Source organism: Pagrus pagrus (genome assembly GCF_965226575.1).
Source record: "Pagrus pagrus genome assembly, chromosome: 20".
NCBI lineage: Eukaryota > Metazoa > Chordata > Actinopteri > Spariformes > Sparidae > Pagrus > Pagrus pagrus.
The window spans coordinates 11,762,445-11,788,271 of record NC_140207.1 but is presented as its reverse complement, the minus strand read 5'-3'; the positions used below and the strand labels follow the sequence as shown (position 1 = coordinate 11,788,271).

The following is a 25,827-nucleotide window of genomic DNA, read 5'->3' as shown; positions in this document are numbered from 1 at the left end:
AACTAATGATCTCGCCAGCCTCAGCTGTACTTTGTTTAGTGCTAATTAGCAAAACCACACTAAACTAAGATGGTGAACATTGGTAGACATTACCTGTAGAAAACATTTTTGCATTGTCACTGTGAGCCTGCTGACGTTAGCATTCACACAGGTGCTCTCGTTGAATGATATATTACCTGTACTCACAAAACTAATTGAGAATGAGGTAGCTAAAAAGAGAATTATTGCAGAAAATACATTTTTTTAATCACTCAGGGCTAGAAAGCAGTCAGGCTATAAAAACACTATGCTATGCCAGTTAGTTTAGCTATATTGAAGTTTCTACCCGAGCAGCAATAAACCATAACTGACTCCATTAATCATAATGAGAAGATGCATTTACAGCAGATACTGTATGAGGCACTTCACTGGAGTTAAGGACATGATGCACTGCTAAGGCTCTCATATTTCATATTAAATGTTCAACAACTGCTTCTGCTCAAAGATGCATGTTCCAGTGTCTAACCTTTATCATTCAATTCATCATCAATTCATCTTTGTTGCAAGCAAGTCTTGAAAATCTATAAAGTCTTCCTATAGAATAGGATTTAAAATGTCTAAAGTTAGACTTAATATGATGTTTTCTAGGAATTCAATGTTTTTTGGGGGCGCAGCATGCTCTGATATTAAATTTCAACTCTTAATTAAAGTTTTACAAGCTGCTCATTTTAATATGACACCCTGTTAGTGGGTTATGTTACTGGGGGAACACACAGCATCATCCGTACAGGAAACATATGGGAAAGTCACGGGTAGCAGACCTGTTATTATGCTCCTGAGCCAGCTCCTGACGGTCCCACTCCACCAGCCTCTCCTGGGTCACATGGTCCAGCAGTGCAAGCAGAAACCTCCTCAGAGTGCGAGTGCGGTAGAAACGCTCGGCTCGCTCCTCCTGAATCATCCGCCAGTCCTTAAGCTGAGACAGACGACACTCCCTCAGAGATAGGAACATTTTAAAAGTGTATTGGCATTCGACTCAAACGCAAGTCACTCAGTGAGTTTAAGCTTCATCAAGAAAATGAGTAGGAACTAATCTAAACTTTTTTTTATCTTCAAGACAGCGCACTTAAAGCAACAACCTTTTCCTAATCTCCTCCTCAACTTGCACTCAATTATGTTTTAAGTCACTGGCAGAAGATGGAGGAGACTGTAATTCTGATTGAGTAACGGTGCTTGTATGTGTGTGCGTGTGTATACGCACCCTTTCCCAGCAGCTTAAGCTCCTCCGAAGCAAAAAGTGCTGGTACAGTTGGTCTGCAGAAGCTTCTTTCGCAGACAGGGACTCTCTCGCTGATTGCCGCCAGGCTACTGTACAGCGCCTCAGGAGGAAGAGATTGTGGTGACTCTGGGCCAGCTGGCGGGGATTGAAAAGAAAAAGACCGATGCAAGCCGATGAATGCGTCCAAACTCAATCATATGTGCCAGGTTGAAACAATAGAGCTGTGTCAAATGAAGAAGCGCTCGAATCTCACGTGTAACAAAGAGGATTTGAACAATATCTAGCTGTGAAACATGTATGCACAAGGGGATTTTTGCGTTTTGTATGATTCTGTGCAAAGGCCGGAACATTTTAAAGATTAAATGACGATACTGTCAAGGGAATAAGGCTATGAAGTTGTCACATGCTTTTGTTTGGATGTTTTCCCGCTGCCTTGTTTGAGTGTGTGTGTCTGAGCTATATCTGTGCATGTTGAATAGTATAAATGTGGTGCTGGATGGTGGGTATATGTGTGTTTCGTAGGTTTGTGTCCTGTGTTTAATTTAGCTGCTCAGTGAGTATTTTTACCAGAACAGTTCTCTCCTTTCTCACAATTACCAGTCTATTAAATGTGTTAGATCAGGCTGCCTGTGGATACGCAGCGTGTGGTTTGTTGTACTATGATAATAATAATAAACTTTATAAGGCACTTCTGAAAATCCAAAACAGAACGTATTGACGGATAATGATTAAATGGAATGACGATCAAAGAAAAATCATCCCAGCAACAGGGATAATAAATACAGAATAAATCAATAAATAATACATTAATAACTGACAGCTAAGGCAAAAAGGGGAACAGATGAGGAGCCAAAGATTCTGACTGACAAACTATGACAGTATTTAGAAGTGATTTAAAACACTATTTGTTCAAAAGCTTTTCCAGTGTTTTGATTAGTCGAAGCTGTTTCTATGTTCTTATGGAGGACCGAAACAACCCAAATTAAGAAATAAATAAATAAATAAATAAATGCCATGGAAAATTAAATGAGAAAGTAAATAAATAGGGAAATTAATACAAAGGTAAATACAGTAAAGCAAATTAAAACAGAAATATTAATTTATGTTAAGATTTTTTTTTTTTTTACAAATGAATGCCACTTATTTTTAATATAATTCTTTCTTGATTTTGGCAGTTTTGCTCCTCCACACCTCTTCAGATAAGGCGAGACAACAGAAAACAGCATGTGTAATCCTCTTTCTGCTGATGGAATTTCATACATAGCAGATTTATAATCTTCCTCAGATGGAAAAGAAATACCTAAACAAGCTTCTTAGTGGGAGAAAATTGGAAAGCATCATGTCCACCCAATGCTCCTTCAGCAATAAAAAATGTCCAGCTGCTTGTATAGGTTTGAATTATAAAAAGCCTTTTACAGACATGCTAGCCTTTAAGCGACTGCTTCGAGCCAGATAGCAGATGCAGGACTGGACGTGCTCCTTTTAATGTTCAAGCCTCTATAACCAGAAAGGCTTTTTATTATTCTAATCCGTGACATGTACCAGGACTTGGATTTACCCTTGTAGATCAAACTTCTTCCCTTTTGCTTTTTGTAATTCTGTTATAGCACGTGCGATAATGGAAAGCCTACAGGGGGGCACAGTTCCTTCTTCAAACAGGACTACTTGGGGTACAGGAGTACTTTCAGAAGCAATACCACCTCCTGGGCTCTTAAAATGAAGGCGGGCTGAAAACAGTCTTTGTAGCTGACTTTACCTGCATGTTTGCTTGTTTGAGCTGAATGAGACGTTTCCATGGCGCCAGGCCTCGCCGCAGCAGCAGGTTTCTGCAGTAGTGTTGATGGGCCAGCTTCAGGAGCGCCTGCTGCCTTTTCAGCTGCCTCTGTTTTTCCTCCTCCCGCTGCGCACACACACACACACACACACACACACACACACACACACACACACACACACACACACACACACACACACACACACACACACACACACACACACACACACACACACAAAGAGGCATTGTTTTAATACTCTGCAATGGGTTGCCTGGGCACAGTCCTGCTCCTGTATTCCGACTCATGTCTTCATGGACATATAAAATATGAAACATGTCTCACCTCTCTTTCCTGCCTTTTCTCCTCCTTCTTCTTTTCTGCTGCTTTGTGCTTCTCCTCCTCCTCCTCCCTCTGCCTCTGCTCCTCAGCGGCTTTCATCTCGTCCTGAAAGGTTGCACTTTTTTTAAAAAAAACGGACAATAACAGCTCCTATAAAACAGTGTTGGTGGACCAGAAAGCAACTCCTCCATCTCTCACCAGTCTTTCCTCTTCCTTCTTTCTCTTGAGTTCCTCGATTTCTTTCCTCCGTGCTGCGCGCTGATGTGCACGGGCCTCCATGGCTGCAGAGAGAAGATGAGGGGTGAGTTGGGGATAAGGTATTCTTCTGAGTCTCAGGGGTGCATACTGTATCTGAATGTTTATGTGTGTTTCATATTTTGAACAGGCCACTGGAAGTGAAGTGTAACCACCAATTTTACACACAATGAAGTTAGCATGCTCACCATTCTGACCAGGTCCAAAGCTCCTGTGCTAGTGGCGTAAACACCAACACTCCCCTGTCCCAGAGCCTCGAATTTGAACCACTGGATGCACGGCTAACCAAGCTACCTAGCTTAAGGCAGCTGCAGTTAGCGGTTACTCTGGTGATAGGCTGCCCCCTGTTTGTTTTGAGTATGAATTTGATAATTCTTACATATAGCCCCTTTAAACTGTGTTTACAGGTCTTGGGGAGGACTTCTGTGCACCAGTATAATGCCTTTTGTGTCTCCAGAGGAAGCTGCATGTAGTTTGATAAACTGACTCCAATGATGTCACTCAGTGGCTAAATTGCATTGTGGGTAATGTAGGCTCCACATTATATTTCACTAAGAGATATCACCATGAAACATCTCTAGTTGATTACTTACATTAATGTTTTTGTATTTCATTACTATTTTGCTTACATTTCCAGGATGACAATCTAAACTAAAATAAATATGTAAATGTGTATTCTGGACATTTCCTTTCCCATAGTCTGAAAGAAGAAATCTCAAAATTGACCAGTGCAGGAAAAACATGTTTCTCCCTGGCCTTGTAATAACTATGTTACTGTTGTTGGACGACAGACCTTAAGGCTTTCATGCATGCAACAGTCAAGTCTCCATTTGTGTGACTCGGGGGGGTCATCCAATCTTCCTGACAAAAGCGCTTCACCGTTCTGTCACCATATGTTTGGAAGGAGATACGAACCTTCTATGTACGTTTACACAGTATGTGTATGTAAATCCGTGTCTATATCGTCCCCTGCTGTTGCGCTTGCTGAACCTGCATACTAACCTGTGATGATAGGATGGGGGCATGCCTGCCGTGTGACTGCTTTCTTCTGAGGTGCACAGAGAACATCAGGTTTTCCAGTAGCTCTCCGAGCCCTGTGATAGTAAAAACCAAAGATAACTCTGTCCACACATTCACATTTTCCTCATTCTTATCTGCCAAATTTTACACAGACAGGTATTGACTCAAAGGGTAATTTCACCCAAAAATCAAAATTCAGTCATTGTCTACTCACCACCATGGCGGTGGAAAGACACAGCAAAACGGTGTTGCAGCGTTCTCCTAAACAACTGCAGAAGATGGGGACTTTATTTAGAGTATAAAAGAGAACAAGCTAAAAAAAACAAAACATAAAATGTCTCTGTAGAATTCGCCAGGTGTAATCCAAATCCCCAGAAGCCCTGAGACCCCAAATTGATCGAAAAGTCACTTTACTCTCTCAACATGTGGTCCAGCTTGTGCGCCCACTTCAGATGGGGTGCTTGGTAACATTTACCTTAGCAGCTTCAGTGAAGATTTTGGCTGTAACGGGTGCAAATTACATATTTTCAAATCAATTTGTGATCTCAGGGCTTCCAGAGACTTAGAATACACTGGACAAGCTCTATGCAGTTTAATGGTTTTTCAGTTTTTTCCCCAGGTTTCAAAACAAGTCCCGATCTACCTCTGCTGTTTAGGAGAATGCTGCAACGTTGTCTTGCTGTGAAACTCCAGAAATGTTTTGTGGACGACAAACTTTCACCATCTCCTAACAATGATACTCTCATCAAATGCAAGAGTATTGACAGTTGAAGGAAGGGATTTAAAGGATTCAGAGGTTTTATTGTCAAATGCAGAAATAAGAAAGCTATTAACAGAAAGAAAATCTTATGGTGAAACAGCCATAAGTCCTCTTGAGTCCTTTTCAAACAAACAGTAAAAACTCTGGACTGAAAGTTGTGTCTGGTTTGTAAAATGTTAAATGATTCAGCCCCTCCTCTATTATGTTACTTTATGTACACTCACTCTACACTCAGTTCTATCTTCAATACAAGACTGTACCACACCATTTTACCCCACCAAGATGAACCGAGAGCAATCAGCTTTTTCTGTACCAGCTGCAAATCGATAGACGTTCCTGCATGATGATGTGAGGAGCTGCAGCTCCGTCAGCACTTTCAAAACCAACTTAAAAAGTCTATTAACAGCTGCTCAGCTCTGCACTCACTGGTATCGATGTTCCATCTTTATGGCTTGCTTTTATTTGACAAGTGCACATTTGTGATGCGCTTCCATGTGTAGTTTTATACTGCATGACTTATATGTTCTTTTATGTATAACTCTGTGTTTTTTTTTTACTCTGTACTGTTTGTTATGGTGCCGTATCTCTGCTCAGACCTGCCATGGGGCTGCTGATGAAAATTAGCTTGGAACGGCACAGCATGCTGACATTTCTGTTTGAGCTGTACACTGTCTTACTAAATTAAATACATAGATAAATAAAATATTCTTCAAAGTGCTGCAGTACATCTAAGCACATGTTGTTAACTTTTTATTCACATTTATAACTGCAGACTTAATGGATTGTAGCTTGTGCAAATGAAAAAGCATAATATTATAATAACATACAACTTATTAAAATATATAATTGCAGGTAACCATTTGTTGATGGTTTATCTGAAAGTGAAAGACTCATGACACTAATACCTTCATTACCCCTAATTAATGATGTACAAACATCACCAAACCAGAATGACTTATTTGAAGGTGAGATTTTTCATAAAGTGGCAAACTAAAAGTTGTTGATCAGTCAATTTAAACATGTGTTACTTTGAATGTTATACACACACATTAAGAGCTTTTGTGCCTTACATTTCAAGGAAGTGCAGTGAGTTTACCTCTGCTTTGTGAGGTCACAGTTGTGGCTCTTTGGTCTCGAGCCTGCTAACAACGATAGCTCGGTAAGCTGTGCCGTTTTCTCCATTTCCAGCTCCAATCCCATCATGCTCTGCTCCCCCCTCAGCTGTGCAATTTGGTCCTGCTGCTCCTTCAACAGCTTCCTCTGCTGCGTGATGATCTGCTGCTGGACGGCGTGTCTGTTCTCAAACCTGCTGGCCGGCGATGCTGCTCTTTTTGGACCGGTGAACTCGCCTCTCCGCTGTGCCTCGTGGAGCTCGGCGGCCGTTGGCGCTACATGCCGTCGGGTCACCTGCCATGGCTGTGTGGGCTGGGCCACAGTGCACGCAGGGGTCCTGCTCTGTTGCACTGCAGAGGCGTTGTGGGCTGAAGTGCCTGACCTGTGGTGATCTTCCTACAGGGGGGAACAGATATAAAGATTATATATGAGAAAAATCAAACCTGCCCACAGGTCTAGGTCTGCAGAAAGCTTAAGGGGGATATTATAGATACAGTATCAAGTAACTTAATCTTATTCGAGCTTCGAAGCCTGATATATAAGCAGCAGGGGCCTGACCCCTCCACCATGAACTACTGCAACTCCAACTTCATCTCTTGTTCCGTTTCTTACGTCCCTCGAGCTCTGTTCCACTATCCTACACCTCTTATTCCTCCATCTGCTCTATACCTTCCTGTCCTATATATTCACACCTCCTTTCCTGCTCCTGCACTCCCCAGAGTTGTGAATATTTCAGCAGGAAAAGGTTCTTCCCCTGGTCGACGTACAGGAGAGGTTTCAGGTCATCGTGACTATTTGGAAAAACAAACGTTTCATTCAGTTTAGTCCCAAACTTCAGTAATGAGGCCTTTAGTATCACCTGCCAAGGATAGGGCTGATGTTTTAGTCATGATTTTACCTCAAAATTAGGTGATAATATGTGGGAAGCGTTAAAAAGAGTTAACATCTGAATGAATCCCTTTGCACTGTGCACTGTTGCTGTTGCACCCCTCACCTTCTCTTCGTTCTCTGGTTGGTTAGATGCCTCAGGTGGGGCCATTACTGCCTGATAAGTTGGAGTTTCTGTGGCCTTGAGTTTGCCTGTCGATGCAGCGTTGATTAAGGCAGCCATCTTGCGGCGGGTCTCCTGCTGCTGGGCCAAAAGCACTCGCTGTTCCTTCTCCATCCGACACCATAGCTGCCACTCATTCAGACATCGCCGTAGCAAACGTCTTCGGTCGCTCTCCACGGCCAGGTGGCATTGTCTGGAGGAGGTGACAGATGTGATCATATTTTTAAGCCTCACTTACTGCTGGGCCCGGGGAACAGGATATATAACCACTGAGTGTCTACTAGAAATATTGTTATACTTAATAGTCTAATTTTTAATCTGGGTAGTAATTTACATTTGGCCATCTGTGGTAAATTAACGTAATTTCTTTTTAGTTCTCGCCTGTTTTTAGCTCGTAGCTCCTGCTCCGTTCTCGACACCTCTCGCTGCTTTTGTTGTTCCCACACCACTGCCCGCCACGCTCGCCACGCTCTCAGCTGCCTCTTCCAGTCACAGAGCGCAGCGGCCTTATCCAAACGTAGCCTTCGGTCCAACACCACCGTATACCACCCGGAGAAATGCCTCTGGAGACACTAAAAACATGCACACAGATGCATGCAAACATGCAAGACCACAAGTCACAGAATTGTTCCAGCCTGCAAACACTACCACACATTCAGTGCAGGCACCAACCTTGAGATTTTGCATGTGAACTTTGGTCTCAATGTTCGGTTCTACAAAGCGTCGCGCTGAGTCCTGCTGCTGCTGTTTTGTGTGAAGTGGAGGAGCTGACTGGAGGCTTCTGGCTGCCCTCTGCCCTTCCACTCTCTCCCTCTCCCTGTGGAATAAATATAGCATACATATACTACATAAAGAATTGCAGTCATCCGCGAAAAGTTGCAGTAAATCACTTTTTCTCTATCAATCAAAATAATATATACTTATACACATTCAGTTTTTCCATCACTGTACACGTCTCCTGGAATCGACCAAGTGGGTTATTTTCCTTTTGCTTTCCTCTGTTCAATTTCACATTCTCCAATATTGTGTTTTGAGTACCGAGTTTTTGAGATTTTCAGAATTGAAAAATCTTTTTTATGATTAGACAATAAAAAATAACGAATCATCAGTACAAAAATAATGTCCTGAGGAATACGAACCTAAACATTTTAGATACACAAGCAGGATATGGCTCTATGGATGGCAATGTTCAGACACCAGACTATATCCTTTTGGTTTATGAGCCAAGAAGACCACTCAGATCCTCCAGCTCTTCTCTTTTGGCTTTCCCACAACGCAGACAGAAAACATTTGGTGACGCTGCTTTCAGCCGTTATGCTCTGAGTCAATGCAAACAGCCTTTTGAAGGATCTGAGAGAAGCTTGAAGTATCGACACTTTCTATCGACTCTGGCTTTTATTTATGGTTTTAGTATTTCTACTTTTTAATAATGTATTTATTTATTGTTTTATCATAGCTATTTATTCTGTTTTATCTACATTTTATAGTTTCTCATTATTATAATATTCTATTCTATTAATATTTCATCTTTTATCAATTTTTAAGTATTTTATCATTTTATTTTTCACTGTTGTTTTCATTCCTTGTATTATATTTTCTCCTTATCTTTAATTATTTGATTTATCCATATTTATTGCTGACTTGCTGTGCATTAGTCTCTAAATTCCATTTTTTGTTTTCTTAATATCCCATGTTTTTTCAATCACTTACAAAGCACTTTATACTTTTGCTTTTTGAATTGTTTGGGAGGTGCTACATAAATAAAGTTTGATTGACTGATTCTTTGAATGTCGACTGGTTGTTCGCTCCAACACTTTGGTGTTAACTGAAATATGTATAACAGCTTTCGGGTGGATGCCATGAAGTTTTGTACAGACATTACTGATCCCCATAATCCTACGGACTTTAAAAATACACTGACTTCATCTAGTTCATCTAGTGCCAATGATGTGTCCCATTAGGATATTTAATTCATGCGTTGACATGGTTACTCACTGTCCTTCACAAGTATATTAGCAGACTCTGAGTGTCTGAAGGGACAGATAAAGATGAATCTTGACGAGATTCCAGACTCCCTTAATAATAATGAGCTTAGAGATGACATTGACCAAGAATCACACACACATTTCCGGGTGCCAACTGAATGATAAAGTGCATCATAAATACTATCCTTAGTTGCGACCTTATAAATCTTAAGGTCTCGTTTTTATGTCCGCATGATGACAACCATTGATTTCCGTTATCAAAGGATGTTCATGATGAAAGTTAGCCTATCTCACAACACACTTTTGATAAAGAAAAGCCTTGGATTGTACACACTTTGTGAGGGATTAAAGACCAATCTCACGGTGTCTGTCAAAGGCTCATGTATCCTCCACAGGGTCACTTCTACAATAGTTGTTTTGGTCAGGGAGCTGGCTCATCACAGGCTTACGTGTCAACAAGTTGCCATTAACCCACTCAATCCATCACAGGAAGGTGGAAGTCACAGTAGACGCAATCAGACATGAGGGTCATTTCAGATACTTCCACTTCAGCAGAGGATACCATACCTTTGTCGAACCAGCTGCTCCAGGCCTCTCCTCTCCTCCATCTCACGTCGCAGTCTCAACATCTCCTGCTGCACCATCTCCTCCTGCCTCTTTGCCTCCTGCTTCCTCCTCATGTCCTCCCCTCGCTCTCTCCGCTTTGCCTCCTCTCTGGCTTGACGCTGAGCCTCCTTCTCTCTCTGCTGCCTCTTCCTCTCAGCCTCCCGCCTGGCCCTGTTCTCCCGCACCTTAGTAGCAATCAGTAGCAATTAATGTAATTGAGAATGTAGCTTACAGCTGAATTGCTGACAGTTTCCCAACCCACAGCATTTCATCTCTTATGCAAATTGAGGAATTTGAGATTCACTTTGGTCACATACCTGGAGGTGTCGTGCCTCCATGGTGACGATCGGGTCTCTGAACTTTCTTTTTGTCTGTCCAACATCCAACGCTAGTTCCTCCATCACCCCACAGTCCAACACCTCTCGCTCCATCAGGTCTTGTAGGAAGCCATTAACAGCGCTGTGCTCCTCCTCCTCAGCCAGACACTTGTACAGATCTAAGTATTTGAAAAGTATTATATCAAGAATGTGGATCACTTGCACTTTACAAATTATTGAGTATTTTGCAAAGCATAGAAATACGATTTTAGCTTGATTTTCTTCCCTTCAAGGCTGCTAGTTTCATTTCATTTAAGCACGGTGTCAAAATCAATGTGCTGAGACAAGAAACACTTGCTTGGGGTCGATCAACCTAAAAACCTATAACAAGCTCAAAAACATTGACATATCATATTCAAAGCAAAATCAATGTTTTTCAAAATTTCAGTGTGAAATAGGCATATAAATAAAGTCTTTTCAATATTTTTGCCTCTAGCTTAGCAGCTACATTGAAGATTTCGGCTTCACAAAGGGTGTAAATAACTTTCAATCTTTCCAAATTCAATTTGGGATCTCGGGGCGCCTGGAGACTTGGATCATGCCGGACGAGCTGTCCTCTAGAAATGTTTTGAGATTTCACCAGACTTTCCACTGTCATGGGTGTGAGCAGATAATGACCACATTTAAATTTCTGTGGTGAACTTGTCCTGTAATTTAGGTTGGAATTGGGTTTGCATGATAACAACTACACATTCCTTTAGGGTGAACTTCTCCTTTAAAGATGTTCCGCACCAACTTTTTCTATTGAGCTACAAACCCTCGCTTTAATTAATTAGTCCCATTAATTATTTCGGCTTGCAATGTCAAATGTAAACCTCCCAATTCCCATGATGGCCTGGGAGCTGTTTGAGCTGATGCTGATTAATTAAAATAAAGAGCCTCAGGTTAGTAGGACAGATGACACAGTTTGTACCATCAAAGTTTGTGTAGTCCACAGCTGCAGGCCGAGAACTTGCCAACGCAACAGGGCTTCTCCTCTCAGCGGAGCACATCAGGTCATCTTCCTCATCCATTTCCAGCTCAAGACGCAACTTGCTGCTCAGCCAATCACCAAGAAGAGCCTGAGCTGCAAGAGAGAAGCAGCCACACTTAATTGTCCTGCTTCTGCGCAGACTCAGCGCTCTGTTATATAGGTAACTCTTCTCCAGAGACAAGTCTATTGTTTTTTTCATGGGATAACCTACCTTCACTGTAAGCATCATCATGATCTCTTAGCTGGTCAGAGCTTTGCAATGGTACAGCGGGGTTTTTGGTTCCTGAATGAGGTTTCTTGGGGCAGAATACTTCAGATACAGCAAATTCTGAAGCCATCTCCACTCGCTGAGGACACGGATATAGACAAAGAGATGTAGGGCTGAAACTATCAGTTAATCTGATAATTATCTGATTCATTCTATAGTTTGTAAATGACAGAAAATTGTATATTACTGAATTACTGAAATTGCCTATGCACACATGCACACCCAGCTGCACCAGCACATAAGTTCTTCTCACCTTCCTCCACTGGTCGATATCACCATTCTTCATATGAACCTGTTCAAGAAGGAAAAACAGTTTCCAGTGTCAGCTATTACTCTTTGCAAGAGAGACCACAGGGGCCACGAAAACGCTGGTGTCATGGTCACCTTTGCCTGCTTAAAAATGCCCAGCCAGGCTCACAGGCACCTTGAGCTGTGGGTGCTTTGTGCAAATTGAGGGCTGAGCCAGTGCCTGATGTCTGCGGATTATTTCCCAGGAAAGCTTAGCCATTGCTTTAAATCAGCAGATTACTTTAAAAATAATTTCCCAGACGTCCAACAGCGGATGGTATAGCAGCAGCAGCAATGCAGCTATCTCTGTCTCAGGCATGTGAGTATCTGAGAAAGGCCATCTGTCTGACATTTCTAAACCCTGCCCTGACATGAGAAATGCCCTTATAGAGTGTAAACACCTATGTGCAGCTCCTTCATTCACAAATCCTGCAGGGAAACCGTTTTTTACAATTATGTTTTACCTGTCTAGGGGATTTTATAATCCTGGAGAAAAGATCTGAAAGGTGGAAACTGACTGAACAAAATCCTGAAGGTGTTCCCTTTAGATAAGAGAACATGTTGAGGTGAGCACCTTGGAGTTATTATCCAGAATAGGCAGCCACAGTTCCCCAAATCAGTTATTACAGAAGCAGCACCCCTCAATCCAAAAACTAAACTTACCTTGTCTCCTGATGTACTCCTGCTGAGCCCCCTCCACCTAAACAGGTGAGGGTTGTGACCTGGGGACGTCATTATCTGTTTAGTTATTGACCTTTACCTCCGCTACTGTAATGTTATCCCACCCATTTTTAGAGTACTCCGCTACCAACCGTTAAAGCAAACTATTTAAATGTTTCTGTTTACAGTGTTCAGAAGTCACTACAAAGAGACCTAGCAAAACGCAAGACATGTACGCAGAACTGCCATCGAGTTGGATCACAAAGGATTCTGGGTAATGTAGTAAACCAACCATTTTTTAAAGCTAAATGTTCCGCCAACGTTTAATTGTGGACTACATGTCCCACTAGACTTTGCCTGTAGTTCAGGCGTTTCTCTGGTAACCATAGCAACGCTCGTCACGTCTCTAAATGACCTGAAATTACGTTTAAATGGACTACAACTTGAAAGAAGATTAAACAAATCGGAAAGCTTCGCCTATTTAAAAGGTTTGTATTAAGCACAAATGAAGAAAATGGTGTTTTGGTCGAAAAGGAGGCACGACGCACCACTGTACTTTTTCCAATTGCCGCGGCGGCTGATGATGACGACATATTTCCGCGACTTGTAGTTCCTGTCAGCCAGTGAGTTTTGTAGGTAAGCGAATTAAAACACTTTAAACATAAACGTATACCATTAAAACCAGCACCGTTGTGAACGTGTTCTTCGTGTACGTCGTTTAAGAGCAGTAAACGTCAAAACTCGACGAATGCTTGCCTGAAGTGGCACGTGAGACTAGTTAGCTACGTGGCTAACTCACATGCACTTTTGCTAACGTTAGCCTGCCTGATTCACCGCCAATCAAACTCCTTGTGGTTTAGTTAAGTATTGTGCGTTAGTGTAGTGCGGTGAATCTGTTCGCGGCTGCTCGTATGGCTGGCAGCAGGATGAAACTGGAGCTGTCCCGGGTGGTTCAGGGAAGAAGCCGGCTGGGTGTACTGAAGGGGCTCGGCAGGACTGGACAGCAGTCCCTGGATGTCCCGGGGTGTCTGCTGTACACTCACTTCGGCACAGTGCCCCACCTCACCCAGGACACACTGCACATCCTGAGCAACCTCCCCCCTGTCACTCACATCACCCTGTCTAATATGTAAGCAACTCAACACACACACACACACACACACACACACACACACACACACACACACACACTGAACTCTCTCTATATCTAACACACACCTGCATCACTTTTTCCCTCAAGAGCAGAGCACCAGGAAGTGTTGGAGGAGTTTAAGGATGGATTCAGGAAATTTGCAGGTACTGCAATAACAGCTCTTCTCCCATCTTTTCTTCTTTCTCTCGCCCACCTTTGTACCACTTATCTTCCAGAGAGTAATCATGAGTGGAGGACAATGAGTTGGAACTTTCTAGCACACTAAACAGCATTGATTAGACATAAATTAGGATGACAGCCTAATGATATTGCAATGCATTTAGATTTATTCAGTATTGATGAAAAGGTAATTCATCATCAGCTTTTTAACTAACTTAAAATCATGAAGTGTTCATATTAATGCAGTAGAACTGTATTCATAGCTTGATAAAGGCGCAACATTACGCAAGCATCTTCAATTATGCAAACAGCTTTTAAATCTTTTCTCGCACTTCACATTGTGGAAGCACTTTAAAACATTATGTAACTTGTTCACCTTAAAATAACAGCTTCAAAAATCGCACAAAGTGCCAATTTCTACATAATGTTGCTTTAATGTGTGCACGTAAAGGCTTTGTAATCAGTCAATAATGGTCAATAAATTGGCTCAGGTATTAGAAAAAGTGATTCACAACTGATTATTCAAGTAGCAGCATATGTCTTATTAAAGCAGTCAGCAAGGTCAGTTCATACAAGTAGTTAATAAACAGCTTTTGTGTTTAGATTTGAAATAACTTCTGGACGACAAAAAAAGTCTCACCCACAAGCTGATCTATTCTTTCTTTCAGTCTCTACATTCAAACCAACTTGGATGAGAAGTTTGTAGAGTGTATAAATATTAAACTAAAGCTAAATATAACAGCTACTGAGAGGACCTTGTGAATTACTATCATCAATATCTTTTAATGTGTTGAAGAGAGAAAAAATAGTTATGGATTTGAGTCTTTGTTGCAGACGCATCAAGTTGTGATACTGAAAATGGAAAAAGTGTGAAGTGTAGCAATCCTTCACAACAGTTTGTCAGTACACCCACTCACCCACTTGGATATTAAATTAACATGTTTCTGAGCATTTAAAGATTTTTGAAAGAGGCTGCGAGTAGGGATGTAAATGATTTATCATTAATCGATGAATAGCTGGTCAGAATTTAATGATTAAAAATGTATTAACCAGACAACCAGAGATGAATACAAATACCCCAAAAAGTATCTTGTTACAAATTACAAATACTTTCTTTTCAAATATATTAAAATAAAATACACAATACTGGTCTGAGAAAATTTATTGTTGGGCCAGTTGTGAGTAGCGACAGACGGGGGCTGCACAATTAAAATTAATGAATCATCTTGTGTCATATATTGGTAATTAAAGTAACTTGGTCTTTAATAAATCAGTTCTTTAAGTTCCTCATGCAGCCTACTCTGATTTTGCATCAAAAATAGATTATGTCAGTGGTTAAAACGGTTTCCTAAAGGAAAAATGTCCAACATATTTCATATATTTTTCTCTCACACTGTCAAAACAGCAAGAAATGTACTCTCAATTACTCATCTCCGTGACAAAGATTAGGAAGCTTTAGAGGGGGAAAGGGACTGTTTGTTGAACTATTTTGAATTAACCTGCTGTTTGCTCCACTGTAAATGTGTTTTTAAATTACAGCTACATCAGAGGAACCTCTGCCAGGCTCAAAATCCTGTGCTGGTGTGACTAGTTGATTAATGTAAATGTCACACATACGTGATGCATAAATTTTCTCTGAAGGCTGAAGGCTATATGAATGTTATTACCACTGGCTAAATTGAAAAGACGTAGCAAATTGCTTCTAAATATACTGTACGTTGAGTTCAGTATTGAAAAGCTGATTAGCTCCATGAGCCTGACTAAAAGGTTGTGCTGCTCATAGTAATATTTATATAAATGCCCCAGAAAAGTGACCTCATTCAGCTTTGCTGTACCACAGTCGCTGTGGTATGGAGCTTTACCAGACCTCAAGCAAACACATTTGAAATTGGAAAAGTAATCACTGTCGCTCCTCTTGTTGTAAACCATCAGGTGATTACTACAGTGCTGTCTACTTAAGTCCCAGAAGGGAAGAGCATTGATTTAATTGCTGATAAGGCCTCACCTCGTTACTCTCGAGACTCAGTTGTCACATTAATGCATTAATGACGTGTCTTATACTGTCACCTCTCTTAATGCTCTGCCTTTGTCTGGTCTTGTGCTCTGTGAGTCATTCACATTGACTTTTGTGTTTTGCTTTGTACAGGTCTTCATGATACTGTGTTGTACTGCTCGCTTCACGACCCTGCGACTTCCTGCCCAACAGGTTATACCACTAACAAGGTGAGATTAAACTTCTGCCTAAAGGAGTAGATCCATATGTTGGGAAATATGCTTATTTTACGGCTGGGCTCAAAATAATGTTGCAATATTTTAAGGTTTTATTACGATAAACAATATATATATATGTTGATATCCTGAAATCTGCTAGACCCATAAAACTACAACATCAAATACCATAATATTTTTGACCAAATGCAATATTGTTGGGATGACTACTGATACTTTCACAAAATATTAACATAGTGAGATTTTTCAGAGATGGAAGAAATTAACCCCCAATTCCATCTTTATACATTTAATACAGACTTGTCCTGCCTTGAACAGGCTGGCTGAAAGGAACTAAAATCTGCCTACTAGCACCTCTTAAAGTGTAAAAATTATGAGATTGCGATTTTAGGGGGATTAGGTGTTTGTCTATGTCTTGTCCGGGTAGCAGTTGCCAGGCAACCAGTGGAGACTACAGCAAGTCACTGCTCCCATCCCAGAAATACTCACACTTAACACATAAACCACACTTTGTCTTTTTAACACTTTATATTTGTTAATTAGTGAGCTTTAGATATGCAGATAGGCGGATTTTGCTACCTTCAGACAGAGCCAGGCTAGTTGTTTGCCCTTTTTCACAGAAAATCAATATGCCTTTTTCCAACAATGGCGCACTACTCCTTTGAAAAGAGAATTATTTTAGTCAAATTCTAGCATCACTAAAACTGTTGTTACCTCTTAGTTGTGTTTTCACATGAAAAATGCCATTCTCATTGTCCATAGACCGTGTCGGTGTGGGGCAGCGGTGGGCGGATTGAACTGACAGTGGCCAAGTACATGGCTCTCCAGCGGACCGTGCAGCCCGACTGGTACCAGAGCATGGCTGACGGAGAGACGTGGCAGAACAACACCTCTCGCAAAAGGGTCCGAAAGTCGGTGGATCGAACTCTCGCTCACTTGGATGAGTGTCTACTGCTGCACCAAAAATCACAGGTACATACACTTCTTAACACACACACACCACTGCTCTGTTACATTCGTGAATCAGTCATGCACGGCACGAGCACGCGTGGCAGGGATTGATGTTCGGTGTTTTTGTTGTCACAGGGGACCGCTGTGCTGCTGTGATACGGCTGAAAACACAGTGAGATTAGGAGGAATACATAATCAGTGGGTGCATTTAATATTAGTGGGTGTGTAATGGCTCTGCATTAGGCATGACTAATGAAATTGATTATTTTTTTTCTTTTTAAAGCAATGAACGGCAACCCCATTTCATGATAAAGAGAACAAAGTGAAACTGTTTGTCGAGAGTTATCCATGTGACACCGTAACTCAATTATGCTTCAGAAGAGATCATTACTTTAATCCTTGTTGATCTGTAACTTAATTTACAGGAAGCGGTTCATTGCATTCTTTTTTTCTTTTTTGTTGCATTAATCTGAAAGTGTAAGTGTTTTTAATATTGTTTTGTATGACGTGTGCATGACACTGCTAAAAGCTGCGTTAATGTGCTCTTTTCTGTATTTTATCACCTGGCTGCAAACCATATTTCCCTCGGGATGATAAACGTTAAGCGTAGAATGATGTGGAGCAAAGAGTCTAACAGGATCGACAGCGTACTGCAGGTAATGCGTGACAGCAACATTGTTATGAGTGCGCTGCTTGATTGAGCTCCACTCCCCCACCCACTGCTCCGTCTTTCCTCCTCATGATGTGCAGTCAGCTTCATGTCGAGTCATTGGAATTGAGATGGGCTCTGGCAAGAATAAAATCTCTCTTTTTTGCACTTGAGGACCTCCAATCTGTGAAACATGAATGCTTTGTCAAGTTTCAGGATGATGCTTCCCTCCCCTTTCTATCTTCCAGGTTTTCTCTCTGTCAGCTGTTTAATCACCAAACTGTCTCTCGTTGCCAGGAGTTGGAGGGAGTTGAGGTGTTCGGGGTGGTGGAGGGAGGGGACATCCTGGAAGAGAGAGTGCGCTCAGCCAGGGAGACAGCCAAGAGGCCTGTGGCAGGATTCTGCCTGGACGGCCTCCAGACGGGCTCAATGGACCAGGTTCTGAGGACCCAGCTCATCACTGCTGTGACCAAGGAGCTGCCTGAGGACAAACCCAGGTCAGTGTGTGACAAAGATGAATGTGTGTATTGATTACAGTTGTAAGGGGAGATTTCTTTCCCAGAAGGTGTCACTGATATTAAATAAACTCCAACCAAACAAAAGGAGACGAACAGTATCGTGTTCATTATCCTGCCCTCAATAAGAGATGACACACGAACATTGTATCTATCCACCAGTTTAAACGGGCAATATGTTTATGTAGTTATATACACTGTAGGATGTTCACATGGGCAATGTGATGTTTTTGTTCTCTAATATGTTTCTAAAATGTCTCTCTAATACCAATACATATTTAAACATACGACTTTAAGGAAGGCTACATCAAAGTCATGTTAGCTCTTACAACTGCTATTCAATGTGTAAAGACCTCGGTCTCCTTGTTTATAGGCCTGTAAGAAGGCTCAATTTGGGCACCTTAAAGAACAGTCCATAGATGCTCTACAGTATATACTGTTTTTGTATAATGTGATGATTTAAAAAAGTTTTCTTTGTCAAGTATTTAATTATTGCTTGATCTTAAACAACAGAACATAGTGGAAAAATGTGACATCTTTAAATGTCTTTTTCCACAACACCTAAATATACTCAGTTTACATAAACAGAAAAGCAGCAAATCCTCTTGTTGGAGTAGAGTTGATTGTCCCCTAATTTTCTGCTGCTCAAAGAATCAATTATTTTTATTATTATTTTTTCAGCTCTAATTAACTTAATAATGTATTTTGTAAAAAGGTTTTCTACTCTTTGTACTAACAAGCAAATGCTCAATATTGTTACTTATTACCAAAATAACAAATTAAACATTAAATAGATTGATAAACTATTCAATCATTTGATTTATTTTTATTTTTGGTAAATAAACAAACCGGTGCTGCAGTTTGGTTTAAAGTGCAGTGACTGATAATGAAAAGACTGTGACTGAGAGACTGAGCAGACCCCGTCGTTGGGTCCGGCTCAATCAATCAATTATCCTGCTTCATTGATTACAAGTGAAAAGCCTGCAGCTCTGCTGTGCTGCCCCAACTGCTCCACACAGTCGTTATCTCAGCACCACCTTTAAAGATAGTACCAGTGTCAATAATCATTTAGCATTGTCTACTGACAGTGATTTATTTTAACACTTTATAATAATAAATGGCAATAGTTATTTCTCTGTAACAAACAATGGAATGCTTTGTAAACCATTGATTAATCAACTGTGTATTGCAACTGTTTGGTACAACTGATGTTTATAATTTATAAACATCAGTTGTTAAAGATGTTAAAGATAAGTTTATAAAAGATGCCAAGCTGTGGCAATTTTGGTTCATAAATCTTTCTTCCATTTACATTATTAATTAAAATAGAAATTAATGGCTTAGTTGATTGATCAACCAACAGAAATTAATCAGCAACTACTTAGATAATCAGTTTAATCGTTTGTCGTTCTCTGCTCTGATTTGCTGCCTTGTCTGTTTTATGTCTTAATGAATTTAATTTCTTTTGTCTTTGGACTGTCGTGCAAACAGACAGAATAACTTTTGAAGATGTCACTTCGGGCTCTTGGCACTTATGATGGACGCTTTTCATGTTTGTCTGTTTCGTATATATTTTACTAATTGTAGAAATGATTGACAGATTAATTTGATGAAAATAATCTTTAAGTGCTGTCTGAAAAAGACTCTTACATTACGACTATAACACCCAAAATTGTATAATAATAAACAGCCTCTCATGAAGAAGGTGTCTGCAACCATACTGATTACACTGGCAGTCTGACTGTCCCACATGAGTACTCCTCTCCAGGAGGTGATGGAGGAGCCTCTGGCAGTGGCTCTGAGAGTAACAGATAGAGGAACTGTGAGGAGCGGCAGACTGCATCCCTGTGAGCTTCACTAAGTTTGCTTGAGAACAGGCTCATCTGGCATACTGTGTGACATCGTCCCTGCTGGTAGCTCTGGCTGTTAGGAGATGCTCCTCCCAATGGAAAGTGGAGTGGAGTCATTATCAAATGCTAAATTGGGCCTGACCTTGACGCCTGCAGGCAGACGGTCAGAGGGAGCCAGTTATCTGAAAGCACAAACACACAAAGGTGCACATGTTGTTAGAGGGTAGAGAAAACCTGCTGATGTAGTCGCTATGTATTGTAGACATTTCTGTGTTTTATATTAGGATTTATTTAATGTTAAATTCAATGTTTTGCTTTCTGCTGTTTGTGTGTGTGTGTGTGTGTGTGTGTGCGCGTGACTTTCAGACTGCTGCAGGGTGTCGGACGACCTGACGAGGTGCTGGTGTGCGTGGAGGCCGGCATGGACCTGTTTGAGAGTTTCTTCCCCTTCCAGGTGACGGAGCGAGGCTGCGCTCTGTGCTTTGACTTCGACATCTCCCCGGACCCGGAGCGCGCAGGTAGAGCGCCCCCTGCAGGTGTGGTGAATAGCTGTGCTGAAGAATAGTTGTTGCAACTGTCTGATTTCACGTTATAGGGGACGAAGAAAAGTCAGCAAGCAAGTTGAGTCGTCTACTGTTGGTTCATAAAGTCACTTATATTAAGTAGTTTTATTGTTTTCTTTTTTTTTTTTTTTTACTCGTTTTCTCAATGGCAGCGCTGATGTTTGTGTATTGAGGGAGGTAAGCAGACACCAACCAGAGTGGCTTCTTTGTGACAGGCTGACCACCGTTATGTGTAGCAGGAACAGCCAGTAGTCAGAGCTAACCAGCCATGAGAAGGCGCTGACAGATTCTTCACATTCACACTGAAAACACAGACTCCACTGGAGCTTTGACATTCACCAGACTGTTACTTTGTAAAAGTTTCTCTGTGGTACCTGTGTTGTAGCTGAGCTAGCGGCTCAGAGAGACTGCGAGGCTCAGTCCCAGTGTCCCCCCTAAGGCCTCAAGCCCTGAGCGCTCATGGATTTAGTTGACATCACCTGGTAAGTGTATGAGAGAGTCTGCAAGGGGCCGGAATGGTATAACAGGAATTTGTGAGTGTGGACATTGGGATTGGGCCAGAGGCTGTCGAGTGTGTCAATGTCTATGGGGGAGTGTCAGTACATACGCACTTCTGTTGTGTAAATTTAGTAAGAAATGTCAATATTTACATCAGCATTGATGTATTTCCTCAGAATACAGTCATATAATTTAGCCTACAGCTCAAAAAACGTGTGAAAGCGTGCAGTGCATGAGCAGTATATGGTGACTCAGCACCAAACTCCATTAATAAAACAGCCTATTTTATTGTTAATGACTTTCTCTTTTACCCCAGCCTCGGTTTGATGTTGGAACATGGTTTTGACATATCAGGGGATGTAGATCAAGCATGTTAACTTTCAGCCAACATTCCCATTTAAGTTGCCTTGACCCTCCTCCTCACTTTCTACTGCAGAAGGATTCCCACGTGCTCATATTCTTCTTCTTGTTCTTCTCAGGCAGTAACTTCTGCAACTGTCTGTGTGCTTTTAAACATGTAGCATTTAAATCGGGACATTTACATTTAAAAGGGGAAAAGCACTTTATTTGAATAATTCCACTCTTTGCAAACCAGACGACCTTTCAGGTAAAGCAACCTTGCCCAAAGCCACAAAATGACTTCTTTTAAAAGCAAGTGTGATACAGAAAATTACCCCCAAAATATGGAAAACACTGTTGCCTCTCTTGAAGAGCAAGTGCAATATATGCCTCGAGCAAACTGACATGTCACTGTGTAATTTGGGAGAGTGGGTAGGGGGTCTGTCCCGCTGGATGCATTTAGATGAGAATGAAATGTGATTGTGGTGGGAAATATGATTCCTCTGAGAATAATAGTTTACTTAAAGTCATTTCTGTGCATAAAGGAGACGTGGTAAAAGCAACGAGGAAAGAAATCTTGACGTTAATGTGCGGGTAGGTCATGAACAGAAAGAGAATGAATGTTAGAAAGCTGAGAACGGGCAGCACTTTGATGTTATTCATGACACAGTCATTAGAAAGCACTGAACGGATGATTAAAGACAATAATCAGCATAGTAGGCTTATGCTAATTCCTATATGAGGAGCATATGAGATAACAGATGCTCTCATACAAATGTAAAGGCGATTCATCTCACAGCAGAGAGGCTGCACAGAATCTTTTGTCCAAATACACCATCTGTAACCAGACGGCTCAGTGTAAAGACCTCGCAGAGTGTGTTCAGTAATCGAACATCCCTTCATCTTCTTTTAATTTGGTGAGCAACAAGGCGAAGTCTGACTGCTGTTGGAGCCAGTTTCTACATAATGAATAGAGAAGAACTGTGCACCTCTATGGATGCATGTGGTCTGCTTCCTTGAAGATGAAGGATTTATTTTGCATGAAAATAAGACAGATTTAATGGCTGTTGAAATTATGTGTTCGCTTGCTTGTTTGTGTGTAATAGCTCTTGTGTATTTGCTCGCCCCAGGTCAGTCGGAATAATTGGATAGAAAGAAATTCAGCGAGTGAAATGAAATCAATGGCGTATCTCAAAGCAGCTCCAGTATGGTAGCTATTAAGTCCGGGGCCCGTCTTTCTGATTGTTGTCCCAAGTGAAAAGCCAAAGAAGTGTTATGACAAGAGCTGTGGGAAGTGCACTGACTCGCTCCGCAGAGGACTTTGAGCTTCATTAAAAAGTTGCGTTAAACTCGTATCAGAGACAGAGTGAAGTTTGGTAACTGGCAGCATTTAGTGTCAGACAGCACTAATCGATTCTGCACAGGGAGCGTAATGGAGTTCAGTGGAGGTGAGAGCAGCAATGGTGTCAATCCTGAAGAGAAGTTTTAATCACCCTCTCAGCCAATTACAAAGCCCCATAGGGGGGTGGGGTTTCAACACCCTCACTTCCCAGTTAACGTCCTTTTTGACACTGCACACCATTATGCTAATTCAGCCCCTTCCTTTTTCTCACCCCAAAGTTTTCCTCTTCCCTCCTCCATCCTGACAACTTTCTGTTTTCATCAACCGTCCTTCTCCTCTTACTGCACTTCATCCATCTGTTCTGCAGTTCAAAACCGAGACGCAATAGCTACATATTTGGTTTAAATTGAGTTTTCAGAATCAGAATCAGAAATACTTCCCCGAGGGGAAATTGTTTGTGTTACAGCTGCTCCCATTCAAAGTTCAGAATATGCAGAAATAATAATAATATTATTATTAATAATAATGTTAATAATAATAATAATAATATCAACAAAAACAAAACAAAAAAACAAGAAATGTACATATATATAGAGCAATATTGCCACGGAAGGAATGCAAGGAATTAAACAGTTTGATAGCCACAGGCAGGAATGATTTCCTGTGGCGCTCTGTGGTGCATCTCGGTGGGATCAGTCTAGTGCTGAATGTACTCCTGTGGCTGACCACCACGTCATGGACAAGAGTACATTCAGCACTAGACTGATCCCACCAAGATGCACCACAGAGAGCCACGGGAAATAATTCCTGCCTGCCTGAAAACATCTTTCTCCCAGCGGTCAAAAGCTCCTTTCCTCTTGCTGTAAACGCCAACATTCCCCCAGTTGTACAGCAAGCTGCACGGCTAACTGAGCTAAGAGGCTATCAGTAGCTACAGCCATGGATGTGGATATATTGGATATATTCCTACATAAAACTTACGTCTGCACTGGAACACACATATTCTACTAGCATTCATCTTCACCTGCAATGCTTGAATAAGACGATTTGCCCAAAAATCAGTCTAGCATTGGTTAAAAGTTTTCCTGAAAAGGTCTTAAAAAGAACTAAATTTAAGTGCTGGACACGTGCAGAAACCCTGAGAAGGCATTTAAGGCCCACAACTATCTGCAGCCTTGAAACTTCAAACCCTTTTTTCTCAACTTCAATGTTTCTGTAGTTTCGGCTCTTAGTTCTCCTTCCTTTTATCTTATTTGCTTTGGTCAAGCCTCATTTTGTCCCTTTTATTCTCGAGCTTATCACCCCTTCCTTAAGCTACAGACCATAATAATTTCATTTTTATGCTTTGTTTACACACGTTGCTGCTCTCCGCTTCACCCGTCTCAGTTTGCACTAAGCCCAGTTTGCTCTGCTCTTGCCTTTTAATCCCTGTCTTTAGTCATATGCATTGCTGTGGACTGTGCACTTTCTTACCCTTTTCTCCACCCTGTGTTTTTAAACTTCACGTCCCTTTTGTCTGTAACCGACCAGATAGTTTGGTGTACAGCCCTTCTAATAAAAGACGGCTCTTTTTGTCAGCTCTGCTTACTTTCTCCATTTTCATTAAATTAAGTGAAGTCGCCTCACAGTGAACACCCATCTGTAAAAGACAGGCGTTGAAAGTCAGAACATAACCAGCATGTAATTATATTCTAATGGGGTTGAAAATATAGGCGACGGCAGTGTTTAAATGGTGTCAAGCTATAGTATGTGTCCCCATTTTATTTTCGCCGCTGGGCAGATGGAGTTCTGTATACGGGGATGTAATCTCCTGCTGAATGATACGAGATAATGGTGTGAAGGTGTTTTCTGCTGGGATTAATGAGATGTTTGTCTGTGTTGGCAGTGCTGGAGCTGGACAAAGAGAGGGAGACGGCAGGGGAGCCACAACAGAATGGAGACCTTAATGTGGATCAGTCACAGATGACATCTTTCGAGATGAATCTTAAAGACAAGAGGTTTGTAGCAACAGCAGCAGTAGCAGTAGCGCTTAGAGAATCTTTGTTGAACGCTTGATTTACTTATTTAAACTTTTCTCCAGGTACCAGGATGACTTCAGACCCTTAGTGGAGGGGTGTGGCTGCTACTGCTGTAAGAACCACCAGAGGGCGTACCTGCACCACCTGCTGGTGACCAATGAGCTGCTGGCTGGAGTCCTGCTCATGATCCACAACACGGCCCACTATCACGGCTTCTTCGGTGCCCTGAGGGACGCTCTGGCCGAGGATAAGCTGGACCTCCTCAAGAGACGGGTACTTGGGGAGAGAGGCGGGCAGACAGAGAGAAAGGACTAAGACTGATAAATCAGAGAGATTGTGTTTTCCTGTAAAGGATCTCTGGACTGACTTGGCTATAAGAGCTCTATCTTGCTCAGATCATGCAGAGACTTTGAGTCATTCCATGTGTTTCAAAATTTAAAACAAAAGTCATGTACCTCATACACAGAGCAGATAAAGAGACCAGTCTGATGTTTGCACCTCGGGGTCATGTCCTGGTTTCACATCAGGAGAACGGCTGCCTTTAAGCTTGTGTATTGATCCGAGCTGATAGCAAGAAGGAGTCAGGGGTCAGGTGGCTGAAGAGGGGAAGAGGAATCTGCATAAAGAAAGAAATGTGAGGATGGATGGTAGAAGACTATCGACTATGACTGAATCCCCTCCTGTTTTGGGCTGATTGTAGGTCAGCACACGGCTGTAATCCTCTGAACTCATGACATAGAGCAGAGGACGAACCAACTCTGACTTATAAAATGAAAAAAAGATCCCTTTTTCTTCTGTTACACATTAAAAAGTCAAGTGTGTATTAAGATTTC

The 25,827-nt window shown here is 41.5% G+C and overlaps 2 protein-coding genes across 6 annotated transcripts in view; one reads left to right on the top strand and one right to left on the bottom strand.

Moving 5' to 3' along the window:
- The window catches only part of ccdc191 (coiled-coil domain containing 191), a 17,271-nt gene extending 3,916 nt beyond the window's left edge, over positions 1 to 13,355 (bottom strand). For 2 of the 3 annotated variants that reach the window (XR_014621210.1, XM_084340926.1), the window contains exons 1-16: positions 12,732 to 12,998; positions 12,034 to 12,072; positions 11,724 to 11,859; positions 11,453 to 11,605; positions 10,480 to 10,658; positions 10,124 to 10,347; positions 8,244 to 8,388; positions 7,953 to 8,143; positions 7,515 to 7,764; positions 6,504 to 6,916; positions 4,630 to 4,721; positions 3,571 to 3,653; positions 3,376 to 3,477; positions 3,015 to 3,158; positions 1,241 to 1,393; positions 801 to 955 (exon numbers count right to left, since the gene is read on the bottom strand). Coding sequence is in view for 2 of the 3 variants with exons in the window: in XM_084340926.1 (XP_084197052.1) it covers positions 801 to 955; positions 1,241 to 1,393; positions 3,015 to 3,158; positions 3,376 to 3,477; positions 3,571 to 3,653; positions 4,630 to 4,721; positions 6,504 to 6,916; positions 7,515 to 7,764; positions 7,953 to 8,143; positions 8,244 to 8,388; positions 10,124 to 10,347; positions 10,480 to 10,658; positions 11,453 to 11,605; positions 11,724 to 11,859; positions 12,034 to 12,072; positions 12,732 to 12,803 (2,531 nt within the window). In the remaining variant the exon portion in view is untranslated. Of the gene's footprint in view, positions 1 to 800; positions 956 to 1,240; positions 1,394 to 3,014; positions 3,159 to 3,375; positions 3,478 to 3,570; positions 3,654 to 4,629; positions 4,722 to 6,503; positions 6,917 to 7,514; positions 7,765 to 7,952; positions 8,144 to 8,243; positions 8,389 to 10,123; positions 10,348 to 10,479; positions 10,659 to 11,452; positions 11,606 to 11,723; positions 11,860 to 12,033; positions 12,073 to 12,731; positions 12,999 to 13,276 lie in introns of those variants that run through there. The other variant, XM_084340927.1, reaches the window with a different exon arrangement.
- Positions 13,037 to 25,827, top strand: qtrt2 (queuine tRNA-ribosyltransferase accessory subunit 2). Of its 3 annotated transcripts, none has more exons than XM_084340933.1 (9): positions 13,037 to 13,216; positions 13,607 to 13,857; positions 13,969 to 14,024; positions 16,187 to 16,263; positions 17,032 to 17,241; positions 18,167 to 18,366; positions 20,601 to 20,770; positions 24,862 to 24,973; positions 25,057 to 25,827. In XM_084340933.1, the coding sequence occupies exons 2-9, from the start codon at positions 13,640 to 13,642 to the stop codon at positions 25,307 to 25,309; spliced, it is 1,296 nt and encodes a 431-aa protein (XP_084197059.1). In that variant the 5' UTR covers positions 13,037 to 13,216; positions 13,607 to 13,639; the 3' UTR covers positions 25,310 to 25,827. The 3 variants fall into 3 exon arrangements, with proteins under 3 accessions (XP_084197059.1, XP_084197058.1, XP_084197060.1); XM_084340932.1 differs by lacking the exon at positions 13,037 to 13,216 and adding an exon at positions 13,281 to 13,364; XM_084340934.1 differs by lacking the exon at positions 13,037 to 13,216 and having other exon boundaries at positions 13,635 to 13,857; positions 20,601 to 20,752.

Bases quoted from the DNA above. Each gene is read 5' to 3' on its own strand.
- qtrt2 (XM_084340933.1), top strand. From the start codon at position 13,640: ATGGCTGGCAGCAGGATGAAACTGGAGCTGTCCCGGGTGGTTCAGGGA. The intron at 13,858-13,968 runs GTAAGCAACTCA...TTTTCCCTCAAG, and splicing joins CACATCACCCTGTCTAATAT to AGCAGAGCACCAGGAAGTGT. The intron at 16,264-17,031 runs GTGAGATTAAAC...CATTGTCCATAG, and splicing joins CAGGTTATACCACTAACAAG to ACCGTGTCGGTGTGGGGCAG.